We start from the raw sequence: 14221 nt of genomic DNA, 5'->3' as shown, positions 1-14221 counted from the left end.
CATAGGGCGTAGTTAGAGATAATTTATAGATAAAAAAAAATAATTTCATAATTACTGTTAGTCTATCCTATACAAAAATAAATTCAATACGATGAACTACAATGTCTCACCATGGAATTACACTTATTCGTCTTTGCTATTATAACAATTATAATTTATCAGTCACAATATCGAATATTTGGTTACAAAGTATTTTATTAGTCACTGCTTTTATTTTATCAAATTCAAATTCAAATTCAAAATATTCTTTATTCAAATAAACTTATTATAAGCACTTTTGAATCGTCGAATGAACATATGAACAAAAAGCTACCACCGGTTCGGAAGGCAGTTCTGCTGAGAAGAGCCGGCAAGAAACTCAACAGTTGCTCTTTTCAAAATCAATGGTACAATCTATTACATTTGTTGGCAGCTATCCTGCATTACATTCAATAGACATTAATTCCATACATGTTCATCCTCTAAGTATTCTTGAACAGTGTAATAAGCTTTACTTGTTAGAATTTTTTTACTGATATTTCAAATTTTCGAAGTGGCAAATCTAGAATACACTACGGAATTTTATTATATACACGTATGCTCAGACCCATAAAAGATTTATTAACTTTTTGGAGGCGAAAACTTGGAGTGACAATCTTATCTTTATTTCTCGTTCCTATCGTATGACTGTCACAATATACATTGTCATAGTATGTTTACTATGACAATGTATATTTTGTCGGACAAACAGAATATTATAGTATATAAATTGGAATTGAAATTCATAATTTTTATTCTGGAAAGAGGTACGTCCCTACGCTTCATAAACTGAACAGTATATCCCCTCTTTCCTGCTGTGTGCGGGATACATGGTGAATGAAGGTGATTTATTTTTAACAATTTTGTAAGAAAGAAAAGAAAAAAATCAATTAAATTGTACTGCGAAATAAAATAAATTCTTCAGTTCTTATAAATAAATAGTTATGAATATTTGATATTATTGAGTTTCTCTAATTATGTCACAATGTGTTATTATATTGTAATATAACTACTTTATGTTTCTACAATCTATTTAAGCAGTAGTCTTTTGGATTTAAGTTCAAGACAGCAGCAATTTTTTTATAATATCTTTACATTCTTTTTCTTTTATATTTTTTTTATTTAATGTTATATTTTTATAATAAATTTAAATAGTAAGTTAAACTAGGCCACTTAAAAGTCGTTTTCATTTTTAAAATGGAGCTTGGAAACCTAGAAATGATTCTGCGTATGTCTCGGTGGCACGGGATAGCGCCGTATTCCTCTTTGTCAACACTAGAAGTGTCCCGCGGATATGTGGTCTACGGGATAGTGCTTGCTTTTATTTATAGTAATTATATTTAACAAATTTATGTTATTAACACGATTTAATATGGCTGAACTATAATTAGCGAACTATTTAATACAATTTAAGAAACCTAGTTTCACATTGTCTTATTACCATAAAACTCAGCAGTAACAGTTGACGATACAATATGAAAATACAATGAAAGAATGGCAAAAAAGGTTTATGAATCAACGTGACGGTGTTTGGTGAAGTCAATAGTGCTGAACTGGCACGCTCGAAACGCCATAGATGTAGAACATCAACAAGATTTCCTGGCCTGTCCCTATTAACATTGTCGGATGTGAAAATAGGCCACTTTAAAGGAGACTTCTAAAAGTTTAAAATGTTAATATTTTTTTTATACGGTCATGGTTAATGAAAACCTACACAGCTCTTGTATGAAAATCTACAGATGATATCTACTGTTAGGGTACACGTGTAAAAGTGGGTAGATTTAGGTGAAAAAGGCAATAAAAGCAGCAATTGCATTTGTGTCAAACGGGGACACCCGTTTCCACTGCTTTAATTGCCTTGCCTTTGCTTGTAAGCGGAAGCCCTGATTGGAAGGTATCTAGTGTTATTGAGTGATACATGTCACTTATTATAATTACGTGGAACCTCTATCCGACTACATTGGAAACATATAGACTACTATAATACACGGTGGAAGAGGCAGCGCTCCTTTTACTGAAACTGCATATAGGGTAAAATATTTCAAACCCAGAACTGAAGAAATTAATCAAGGTACCTCAACAGTTTGGACGTAGGATTTTTTTTTCATTTCACGATTTTTATACATACCTGTATTTCGTGACGCACACATACGTGTGCGACGTTGCAGCTTTGACAGGTAAGTGTGTGCGTGTTTATGTTATACTTTACAAATGGCGTTTTATTTTAAAACGATAATTTTATTATTTGTTTACATTACAACGTTTTCATTAATTGTTTTTTAATTTTTTTGGGAATTATTTTTTTTCTGAATTATATTAGGCTTTTATTGAGTAGTTAAAACTGTGGTTTCATTTTAAGTGGTGCTGACAATTCCACTCTGTATACATCCAAAAGTGTTAAAAGGGACAAGTGAATAATAAAGTAGGATGTAAGAGAGGAACAAAGCAACAAAATGTAAACAAAGAAAATGTTAATCGGTTTTGTAAATACCGTATTACGTCATTAATTTAAATTAAAAAACAAAAATTAAATTAGCTCCACGCTGCATTCCGCGCACAGCAGTATAGGCAAAGGTGCCTCACTCTCTCTGTTCCTCACTTTCCACCGAATTTGTGGGCATTGCGTGTTGAGTGGCAAAACTCAACACCGCGCTTAGCCTCGACACCAGAGATTTTATATTCGTATCTTTGAACATTTCATAAATACAAGTATTAAGATTAATGCATACTTTCAAATAAAACCAAGATGGCCGCTACAACATAATAGCGAACTATACATTTTCAATTGCTTAAATGACGAATGATTCGCAAAAAAAAAAGAAACAGACGCTACAATTTTGTTATAATAGAATATGGAAAAAGTATGTTGTTATATAAAGGTTACATCAATCACGTAAAAAATAAACACAACTGAAGGCATTGTCTGTTGATAAGCTCCACAAATATTGGCCTCCTGGTATTTAAGTCATATTTTTGAAGGCATTAAGGCAATCATTTATATGAAGCATAAGTTTATTATAAGAAGGTGATTTAATAGAAAATACTAAGAATTAAATTACAATTTTTACGAGTCTCCGGTTAAGCAGAATATTCAACGGAAATCGTGTTAAACGATCGATTCCTTTAGTAAATGCTGAAGTAGAAATTGTATGGATAATTGATGGATAAAGCATTCCTTTTTAATGACAAAGGTTGGATTTAGTAAAGAAATTAATTATTTTTGACGAAAATTTGAAGAACATATCATAACGTTCTTGTTAAATAAAAGTAGTGTTGGCTCAATACACTCTTGGTGACGATTAACATGATGCTTGTTTCGTATTTCTTTTATCGATTTCAAAAAATTCCAAACCAAATAATAATTTGGTTTGTTATTTAAAAAAAAAATCAATATCTATAAATATGGTTTTTATTGTTACTTTAGATAAGACGTGTATTTTCTACATTAGAGTAGTCGTACTTACACTATATGCACTCTAAAAACAATAATGACAATCATTATTCTGCACTATGAACAAACATCAACTTTAATTGTAGGTACATATATTCTACATGACTTCAGTGTCCACCACTAGTAGGTACGGCGATATAGTGTTTTTTTAATAAAATACGGAAAACTATTTTCATATAAATAATTTTTATTTTTATTTTGCAGTGTTTAGTTAACAGATCTAGTAAGATTAAGGTCTATATCTAGATTAAGGTCTAGGTCTAAATTAAGATAACCACAAAGCCATTATAATTGTATAAAAGATGACATCACAAGTAAGAAGGTGCGTCGTGGATGATGCAGTTCTTTTAGTGATGAATATATCTCGGTGGCTTGGACTGGCCCCGGTCCGTTTTACGAAATCTCGCGATAAAACATTCATGTACATTTCACGCACTTTCGTCATCTACGGGCTGATTTTTATCGTCATTTTCGGTCAGTATAACTTTATCTGGAATTTTGTGGCATATACTCAATCTAATAATAATAATTAGAAATTTTATTCCTGTATAAAATCTGACTTCAAAACAACACAAAATTTGTAATGTCTCTAAAATGGGGACGGCTGTTTCTAACGGAATCCTGTTGTATAAAATCTGTCACATTTCATATACAAAAAAAAATCTTAACTTCAGGTTATATCATTAATATCCAAAAATATTGTAGGTGAAACTAAAGGTAGCTAAAACTTAAAAAAAGTCTTTTTTGTCAATAGATTTATTCATCATTATTGCAACGTACTTGGATATAAGCACCAGTATTACAGATGAAAATAAAATAAATAATACAGAACATACAGGTTTACTTTTAAGAATATGTGATATTTTTGTATCCTTTGGCTTAATTACCACCGGTGTTATTAATGCAACAAGAAAAACAAAAATATCGATGTATTGTGTCGAATCAGTGAGAAAGGTATAGTCTGTCAAAACCGTACGTATGTGTGATCGTTATTTTAGATTCACACTTTATTCCTAGAGGGGTAGTCTCCGCATGTCACTTTCGTCTCGTCTACTCCAACCATGCACTTCTGGGTTTAAATGCTTTTGAAACAACTCTCCTCCAGTATCATCGATGTTATCTTTCTTTGTCTCCCTAGCTGTCATTCTTTCTTCATCCTCGCTAGTGTGTTGGATGATATTATATATTTGGTATTTATTTCTACTTTTAGATAAAAAATAATATCCTTGGTGATTATGAGGATAATAATATATTGAAATGGAAAATATTTATGCTGACTATGCTGTTTCTATTCGGTACATGGGTACTTAAAGCAGTTGATATCTGGAGATACTACGGCTGTAAGAAAAAAAACAAATTTCAATCTTTTTAACTTAGTGAATGTGTTTTTACTTTTGTTGTTATTTAGTTTCAGATTTAGAAGTAGATGCGGCTGCACTATCGTTAACTATATTAATTATGATGGAGCTGCAGTTTGTAGTCATCGCATTGTACATTAAGTCTGGTTTTCAGGCAGTAAACGAGTGTCTGCGTAACGTAATTAGTTAGTATATTCAATACCATTTTCTTAGTTGATTTCTTTCCATTTTTTTATTATATATGTATAACCTATATATGTTATAAATATAAGTTGTTTATCGATAAATTTGTAGTGTTATCAATGTTCGGTTTGATTTTGGCTTGAGTTTTAATAATGATATCATTCAGAATGATCCTTGCACATTTTGACGATTCTTGTTATATAGAGCCTTTAAAAATAATAATTAGCTTGGTCTCATACGCACATTTTCGATTTTGCTATTATAATTTCAACAAGAAATGAATTATTGTATAATTTTATTATAAAATTAAATTACACAGCAAATTTGGAACAAGAAAATCCTAGAAATGATTTAAAACCACATATCTTAAAAATACCTGTTAAGGCTATCAATACAGCTATAGATCTAATCGGAATCACTGACCAACGATACCCAGGTCTTTATTATTCATGCTAATTTTCCTTAAAATATTCTTTTCTACAAAATAACGTAATTATACATATAAAATTATTTTTACAGATGTAACTGTGGCAAAACGATTGAAATTATCACACAAAGTTAGAGAAATTAGCCAATCTTATGTCGGTGTCTGTGATATGTTAAGGGAATTTAATGATTCTGAAAGCACAATTTTATTTTTTCAACTCACGATTTTGACCTTACACATTATAATCACTATTTTTAATTTGGTAAAAACGGTTCATGTTCGTGAAAATGGTAAGTTATTAGGTGTTATTAGGTTTTTTAAACTATCCAAATTATCCCAATAATCAAAAATAGTTTAAAAACAATTATGTTTGTTTACCATTAGCTGCTTCTCGATTTCAACTAGAATTTGAATAACACATCCATAACATCGTAAAACGACCTTATGAGTATAAGGTCGTTTTATTTTTAAACTTTTCTTATATCAGTTAAAAAAGACCCACATTCATTTTGTATTTGCTGAAGAGTTAAATAAGCGAATATTATATTGATTGAGACCATCGTGATGCAGGGGCACAAGCGTTCTATTTTAACTTGGGGAATGAAATATTTAATATTTTCTTTTTTTAGCTCTAGTTAACAAGACTGAACGAGATGCGGCGGAAAGTGATGAAACTGAAAAAAAAAGCATAATATTCAGATTATTTTTCAATAGGCAATCCAAAGTATATACAAATAATACAAATACTTAAAAAAATATTCTTCAAAAGATTAACAATATTTTACATTGTACTTCACACTTATAGGTTTATATTTGATAGATTATTCTAATTATAACATTTGTTTTTTTTGTAGTAATTTCAAAACCAGATCTACTGGCATTGCAAAGTGTTTGGTTCGTATATCATATTTTGAAAATGATATTGTTAGTAGAACCTTGTTGTCGTACTGAAGGAGAGGTATGTTTTTTATCATCTTCACGCTGTATCCCGCACACAGCAGGGTAGCCAGAGGGAACCAAGTGTTAAGACACTCCGATAACACCAATCAAATAGAAAACAAAGTTTATCAATTTTAACTAGGGTGCCTTTAATTAGAAATTAATTACAACACAATTATCCTGTCTATGTCATGTCATATCATGTCATGGCATGCCATGCCATGTCATTTCATGCCATGTCGTGTTATGTCATGTTATGTTAGTTTTACGATGTCTATCGTAAAAAAGTTGCATAGCTACAGTTTTTTGGTACACGTTTTATGTAGGTACCTATGGAATGTAAATATATTATTTATTGGCGAAAATCGAGGGGTGTTTATAAGCTGACGTGCGTGTGTATTTGTGCATATCTGTGCCGTATTAGGTATGGAGTGGAAGGACTCTGGTTTAATTCAACCCCCAGAAGACGTTGGCAAAATTAGAAAAAGAAGAGAATTGGCTCGTTAATAACTAAGAAACAGCCATTTGTCGTGCTACCAGTTTTTTAGAATACTCCTCTTAAAGTCGCAGCAGCCACTGCAGTGACTGCCAGTATCGCGATCAGTCGGATAGCATGGCCTAATTGGCCTGAAAGAAACTAGGGATCAACAGAGCGAGACAGTACAAGACACCGAATGGTTCTGTATAGGGCCCAGGTTCGGCCTTATATGCAGTACTGTTCTAAGCCAACCACTTGACTACCCACCCAATGATCTGTGAAGCTTTTTCTTTGCGTAGAGATGTCTTTTCGTTGCGCGTTCTATACTGCATTTATTATGGGGAGTGTTCTGGTGAACTGTTTGAGCTGAGGCTTGCGGCCGAATTTTGTAACCGCATAGTTCGTCATAAATTAAAATACCATACACGCTATCTAGATATGTGGTACTTCACTACTGTGCGATTTCGTAAGAACTCCTTTCACGCGCCACGCAACTAAACGCAAAAAAAGGCCTATTTGCGGTGTTTCTAGGTCGATGCAATATGAGTATCCTCAAAAACAACGCCTATCTCCACTTTAAATGTCAACAACGTACCTGTAGCTACGGTGTTACACGGGGTTGTGGGGGCTGGTGGTGGTACCAAGTGTTGTTTGAAGATTATCGGTTTTTTTAGATGTTTGTTTGCTTTTTAGAGCTTTTTGTGTCGAATATTATTAATTATCATTTACTTAAAATAATTTCTAGGTAGCCAACACTCGTATCCTAGTTGGAAAATTGATGTGTCACATCACAGCTGAAGCCGACCCTTTACAGGATGAAACAGAGGCTTTCTACAACCATATCTTGTTAAACGAGGTCTCATATACAGTTTTTGGAATTTTTTCATTGGGAAGGCCGCTTATATCCAAGGTCTACGGAATATTTTATTTCTATTTTCGGCAAAGCATAGATAAGAATAGCTTTTTTTTTCAAAAATGGAATGATTTTGTATTGATTTTTAGCAATAACCTGATATATTAGATACTGGGGGCGTCGCCCTTTCTTCGCTTAAATTTATAATTAAATTATACAAAATCTTTTCATTAATTGTAACCTTAGTATTATCTCATAACATATTCAGTAGATTTTGTGTAAGAGTGAAACGAACTTACATCCTCACAAGCTTTGATTTTTATTTTACATCTATAATATTGATATGATAAAATTGACAAATGTTATTGTTTTTGTCTATTGTATAATGTATAAAACAAATACAGGTTGATAGATTTGCTGAACTTATTATCGTTTTATTACAGGTTATTGGAGGTGTCACTACTATATTGGTATTGCTATTTTAAATCAACGGATTTATTGATAGTAGAGAGGTTTCATTTCATGTTAGAATGGGTTTTATACAGTCAAAATTTATTGTAAATTGAAAATCAGCGTAAAGCTGATCAACTTAAATTCCCTAAAAATAGATTTTTCAGAATGCAAATTAAAAAAAACAGAAAAAATGTTTAATAACTTACTATATTTAAAATGTTGTAGTCTCTTGAGCACTACTTGCGTGTGATTTTCAATAATTATATGTCAATTTGATAAATGTTAACATTTTCACATTGTGGTTGATTATGAAATAAATGTTTTGCACTTAAAATATGTATTGTCTGTGTGTATAGATTTCAGAGTTTTAAGAATTGAATAAATTTAAAAAAAGCTAAATTAGTATTCTTTTCATTTGTGAATTCCAGCATCTGAGTAACCTTACAACAACATACTTTACAACCTCGTAGAGGATATTAACTTAAGGTAATATTTATCAGGTTTTTTTATTACCACAAAGTATAAAAGATTACAAGGCGCGGTTGGAGATGGTTTATAGATAAAAATAATAATTTCATGAACTCTAATTATTGCTGCAATAGCTGCATGTCATAACATGGTATTACACTAAATAGTTTTCGCTATTATAAATAAAAAGTAACAACTATAATTATTACTATTATAAATAACTATTACTATTATAAATAATAAGTAACAACTATAATTATTACTATAATAAATAAAAGTAACAATTATGTGTTATGCGGCGTTTATTCGCCACTTAACTAAAAGAAAGTGGTATACAGTGTTCTAAAACTAGGTTTCCTCTGTCTACCTTACTAAATAAGGGATAGAGCGTGAAGCTGGGAGAGAAAAACCAATATAATTTTTTCTATTAAACTACGGATACCATATGTACCATATATAAATTCTGGGATCAAGAGGGAAAAAGCTATGGATTTTTTAATCTGTATAATATAAACACGTAATATATTTTTAATAAAAATGAGTTAGCTGTTTCATAAAAGTTTCCATATATAATTATTACAATATACTAAAAATTAATAAAAAATATATATAAGTATTTTGACATAAGCAAAACAGAGATTAAAACATATTTATTTAACTGTTACATTGATAATGAAATGTTTTTTTTTCATAATTATAGTGTCTGTATGCACGCATAGAAAATGGAAGAAATCAATGTGTATCGATAAATATTATAGAAATTTTACTTGGTCGATTAAAGCTATTACTTGGGGTTTTTTACAGCCCTTCGCTACATATTGATTATTTTCACACTTTGGAGACCTTATTGGAGAAACATGTGCCAAGCGTTGATCACACCATAATTCTTGGAGACTTCAATACCTGTATTATTAAAAATGATTCACGAGCAAAACAAATCCTTAACATCATTAATAGCTCAAATTTAAAATTACTTCCTTCGAATCCTACACATTTTTTTCCGAACTGTGCCCCATCCCAACTCGATCTTATGATTGTTTCCTCCGTTGACCATGTTATGATCCATGGTCAACTTCCTGCTGACGCCTTTTCCTACCATGATTTAATGTATTTGTCTTATAATGTTCGTCCCCCTAAGCCCAAGCCATCTGTCGTCATGCGACGCAGTTTTAAAAAAATTAATAATGACGAGTTCTTGAAGTTCGAGAATTGATCACAATGACATCGACTGGAACGTCATTTTTAACACAACAACTATCGATGACAAGTTGGAGATATTTAATTCTATTTTAACTGAGCTCTATGACAAACACGCTCCTTTTCGGCCAATTAAATTAAAACACTTACCCGCTCCATGGCTTACGCCAGATATTAAGTCACTGATGACTAAAAGAAATGTGGCGAAATCCAAATATAAGCATAATCCCACCGATCAGAATCTTTTAAGGTGTAAGAGCTTGCGTAACCGATGTAGCAGAGTTTGCAGGGACGCGCAACGTAACTATATTGACTTGAGCTTACAAAACTTAAGCCCACGTAAGTTGTGGAAATTTCTGGAATCGCTAGGCATTGGCCGGCAACGTAAGGATTTGAATTGCAATCTAGACGTTGATGCCTTGAATAAACACTTTGTCTCGATAACACCTATGGACAACACAATTAAAGCAAATACATTGAATTATATCAACTCCTTGCCGTCTCCCACAATCGTTCCTTTTAACTTTGCTCCTATAACCCCATCCCAGGTAAGAAACAGTATCCTAGCCATCAAATCTGATGCTTCTGGTTATGATGGCATCAACCGCAAAATGATTATTTTGCCCTTGGAAGTCTTAGTTCCAGTCATTACCCATATTTTAAATTTTTCTATTTCCCATAACACTTTTCCCAGTTTGTGGCGCATTGTCCGCGTTATCCCCATACCCAAAACCAAAGATCCAAAATCCTTCTCTCAATACCGTCCTATCTCCATCCTTCCTTTCTTGTCAAAGGTCTTGGAACGTATTGTTTTTCAGCAATTAAATCAATATCTATTTGATAACCATATATTATCCGAGTTCCAGTCTGGATTCCGTAACGGGCATAGCACAGTCACTACTTTGATTAAAGTTTGTGACGATATCAGACTTAGCATGGACAAACAAAATGTTACAGTCATTGCTTTGCTGGACTTTAGCAACGCCTTTAATTCTGTTGATACTGATCTCTTGGTTGCTGTTCTGCGTTCAATAAATATCTCTCCTGAAGCCACTGAGTGGTTCAGAAGCTATTTATGTGATCGGCAACAGTACATTCAAGCCAATGACAAGTCATCTTCCCTTTGCTCTCTTTCTGCCGGTGTTCCCCAAGGTGGTGTCCTCTCTCCTCTCCTTTTCTCCATTTTTATTAATTCAGTTTCCCAAAATCTATGCTCTTCCTTTCATCTATATGCTGACGACCTTCAAATTTACTTAGCCGCCCCGTTTGATGATGTTAGTGAGGCTATTCATAAGCTTAACGAAGATTTGCGGAATGTTAGTAGGTGGAGCAAATCTTTTGGCTTAACTGTCAATCCTGCCAAGTCACAGGTCAGTATTATTGGTGGCTCTAAGCAACTAAAAAAACTTGACCAGAATAGCCTCCCTGCTATACAGTTTGGCGGCGTCGATTTGAGCCTGAGTCCATCTATTAAGAACCTTGGTATTATTATAGACAATTCCCTATCTTGGTCAGTACAGATAGCTGAGGTTAGCCGTAAATTATTTGCCACTATCGGATCGCTCAAACGATGGAAATATTTCCTACCTATAAAGACCAAAACTGCTCTAGCTCATTCACTACTGTTACCGATTTTAGACTATGCTGATTCGTGTTACCCAGACTTATCTGAGGAACAACTAAATAAACTAGAGCGGTTACAATATCTATGTATTAGATTTATCTTCGGTTTACGTAAATTTGATCATGTTTCTGATCATCGTCGTCAGCTTGGATGGCTTCCTATCCGACATCGCCGAAATTTCCGCATGCTGACTCTTCTCTATTCTATCCTGTACAACTCTCTCTCTCCCTCCTACTTAAAAGATCGATTTTGTTTCCTAGGTGCCGATTCACTTCTTCACCTCCACCTTAGATCCCGTTGTGATAATCTCCTTAAATTACCAACTTCCCATACCCTATTTTATTCTAAGTCTTTTACTATGAAATCTGCAATTCTTTGGAATGAACTTCCTACAGAAGTTCGACATTCCAAATCTCTATACAGCTTTAAAAATCGTCTGAAAGAGTACTTATTTAATTTAGTATAATAGTTTATCTTTATTTTTTTTTTTTTAATATTATGTATATATTTTTGAACACGTTTTATGTATGTATTTTTTTATGTGTAAGTATATATTGTTTTTTCAATATTTGTATGTATGTATGTATGTATGTATGTGTAAAGTATATAAACATTAAAACATTTTATGTAAGTTTAATTTATGTTATTGACTTAGTTTATTTTATATTATATAATATTTAATTATATTTCATAAAGTTTGCACTGAGACGTTGTCCCCTTTCTCCTCATTACAATTTATCCGTTATGTTTCAAAGGTTGTCTGGTGGAGATTGCTTAAAGCAATAAGACCGCCTTTGCATACGTGTTTTTCTTTAAATTTTATTTGTGTTGTTCTTTCTATATATTTCTTTTATGTGTGCAATAAAGTATATTCTATTCTATTCTATTCTATTACTTGGTAAGATTAAATAAAAAAATAGTCAATAAAATAGCGTATATTTATTTATAAGGCTATAAAACAAAACACACATGTAGAGCCACAAGCGTGTGACTATAACGCGATGCTTTTGGGTTCGATTCCCATTAGGGGGAACGTATTATTTTAGGGAACGTTTTATTTAATAATTAATAATATAATAATTAATATTTTAATTTCTTTGCTCTGGTAACAAGACAAAATAGCGCCATTAAGTTCCCTAACTCAAGTCGAATACAAAAATTCGGCGGAAAGTGTAGAATGGACTTGTCTACCCATCATGAAGCTTAAAACTTTTGATTTCGTTAAAAATGTGATAAATAAGTGCACGTTACTTTTATTTTAACATATATTTTTTGCGTATAAAACTTTCAATCTTCAATGGTGATTGTGATATAATAGATGTGTCTGCATTTTATGAGTCCGAAGAATTAAAAAAATAACACAAGTATAGTCGTGGCTCCTCCTATAATCTGTAAAATAGACTTGTAAATTAAATATACGTCTTCTCTTGCGATTTTAAATTATAAAACTTAGAAATTTTTACAGTTGTTAGTACGAAGCGAATATCTGTTGGGTATGACATTATGGTGGTCATTAAAAAGTTAAGAAACAATTTGATTTAGGTCACAAAGGATTATTTCGATTTAACTTTTAGTATCTATTTTAGAAATCAGTGACAATTGTAATATAAAAATATAAACATATACAGGGTGGAAGAGGCAGCGCTCCTTTTAATAAAACTATATATAGGGTAAAATATTTCAAACCCAGAACTAAAGCAATTAATTAAGATACTTCAACAGTTTGGACGTAGGATTTTTTTTCATTTCACGATTTTTCTCCATACCTGTATTTTGTGTGACGCACACATACGTGTGCGACGTTGCCGCTTTGACAGGCAAGTGTGTGTTATGTTATACTTTATAAATGTTGTTTTATTTTAAAACGATAATTTTATTATTTAAATTTGTTTGAAAAAAGAACTTTTTTATTTTTGGGAATTATTTTTTTTTCTGAATTATATTTGGCTTTTATAGATTAGTTAAAACAGTTGTTTCATTTAAAGTGGTGCTGACAATTCCATCCTGAATACAATTGACGTGCTGGCATTCCTAAATAGATTTTTATAGAAAAAATATGATCGAATTTCAACTATGTAACATATCAACATGTACTATGTCCATGTATATACATGTTGAACCGATTTTAAACCGAACCTCTTGCAGCCTAAGCGTGTGTTTCCCACTCCGGGAAATTATATTTTTAATATTTTGCACTGTGTATTCTCGCACTGGTAACAGTGTGTGTGCAGTTTCCAGGTCGATAAGACATGGGTACCTTCAAAAAGCGCGTCTATCTCCTTCTCGGGCCATTCTCCTATCAACTTTAAAGACCAGCAACAACCGTGGGCGGTGGTGATCTCTTACCATCAGATGACCCGAACGCTTGTTTGCCTTTTCTTTTCCACAAAGCGCAACAGCCATTTGACAGGCAATGGCAAAATAGTAGCGGAAAGTCTTAACACTGAAATAAACTATATTAAGTAAAAGGTTACCTTAGATATAAGCGGCCTTCCTAAAGAAAAAATCCCAAAAGCTGTATAAGAAACCTCGTTTAGTAAGATGTGGCTGTAGAAATATTCTACCTCATCATGCAAGGGGTCGGCTTCAGACGTGACTTGACACATTATTTTTCCAAGTAGGAGACGAGTTTTAGCTGCCTGAGAATCATTAAAAAAGATGAATGATACAAGTTGATGTTGAATCACGTTCACTACGGTTTGAGGTCGTAATCTACATCATGCTGCGGTAACCCATCGGAAGTCTATATGATGTTGATTATGTTATTGTAAT

The 14221-nt window shown here is 32.4% G+C and overlaps 1 protein-coding gene across 1 annotated transcript; it reads left to right on the top strand.

The window, feature by feature from the left end:
• Positions 1-3635: 3635 nt before the first annotated feature.
• On the top strand, positions 3636-8403 carry LOC146540379 (gustatory receptor for sugar taste 43a-like). Its single transcript, XM_085206568.1, has 9 exons — positions 3636-3943; positions 4224-4423; positions 4680-4809; positions 4878-5012; positions 5330-5446; positions 5530-5727; positions 6292-6395; positions 7600-7764; positions 8151-8403. Exons 1-9 carry the CDS (start codon positions 3772-3774, stop codon positions 8190-8192), a joined length of 1263 nt encoding a protein of 420 aa, XP_085062694.1. The 5' UTR covers positions 3636-3771; the 3' UTR covers positions 8193-8403.
• The last annotated feature ends 5818 nt before the right edge of the window (positions 8404-14221 follow it).

Source organism: Heliconius melpomene, chromosome 2, assembly GCF_056956725.1.
Source record: "Heliconius melpomene rosina isolate 202511_hmr_F chromosome 2, ASM5695672v1, whole genome shotgun sequence".
Lineage (NCBI taxonomy): Eukaryota > Metazoa > Arthropoda > Insecta > Lepidoptera > Nymphalidae > Heliconius > Heliconius melpomene.
The sequence above is the reverse complement of the archived record's forward strand: the minus strand, read 5'-3'. Positions and strand labels throughout refer to the sequence as shown.

Excerpts from the sequence above, each read along its gene's own strand:
- LOC146540379 (XM_085206568.1), top strand. The coding sequence starts at position 3,772 with ATGACATCACAAGTAAGAAGGTGCGTCGTGGATGATGCAGTTCTTTTA. Across the intron at positions 4,424-4,679 it reads GTGTCGAATCAGTGAGAAAG|ATAAAAAATAATATCCTTGG; the intron begins GTATAGTCTGTC and ends TTCTACTTTTAG. Across the intron at positions 5,447-5,529 it reads CACTGACCAACGATACCCAG|ATGTAACTGTGGCAAAACGA; the intron begins GTCTTTATTATT and ends TTATTTTTACAG.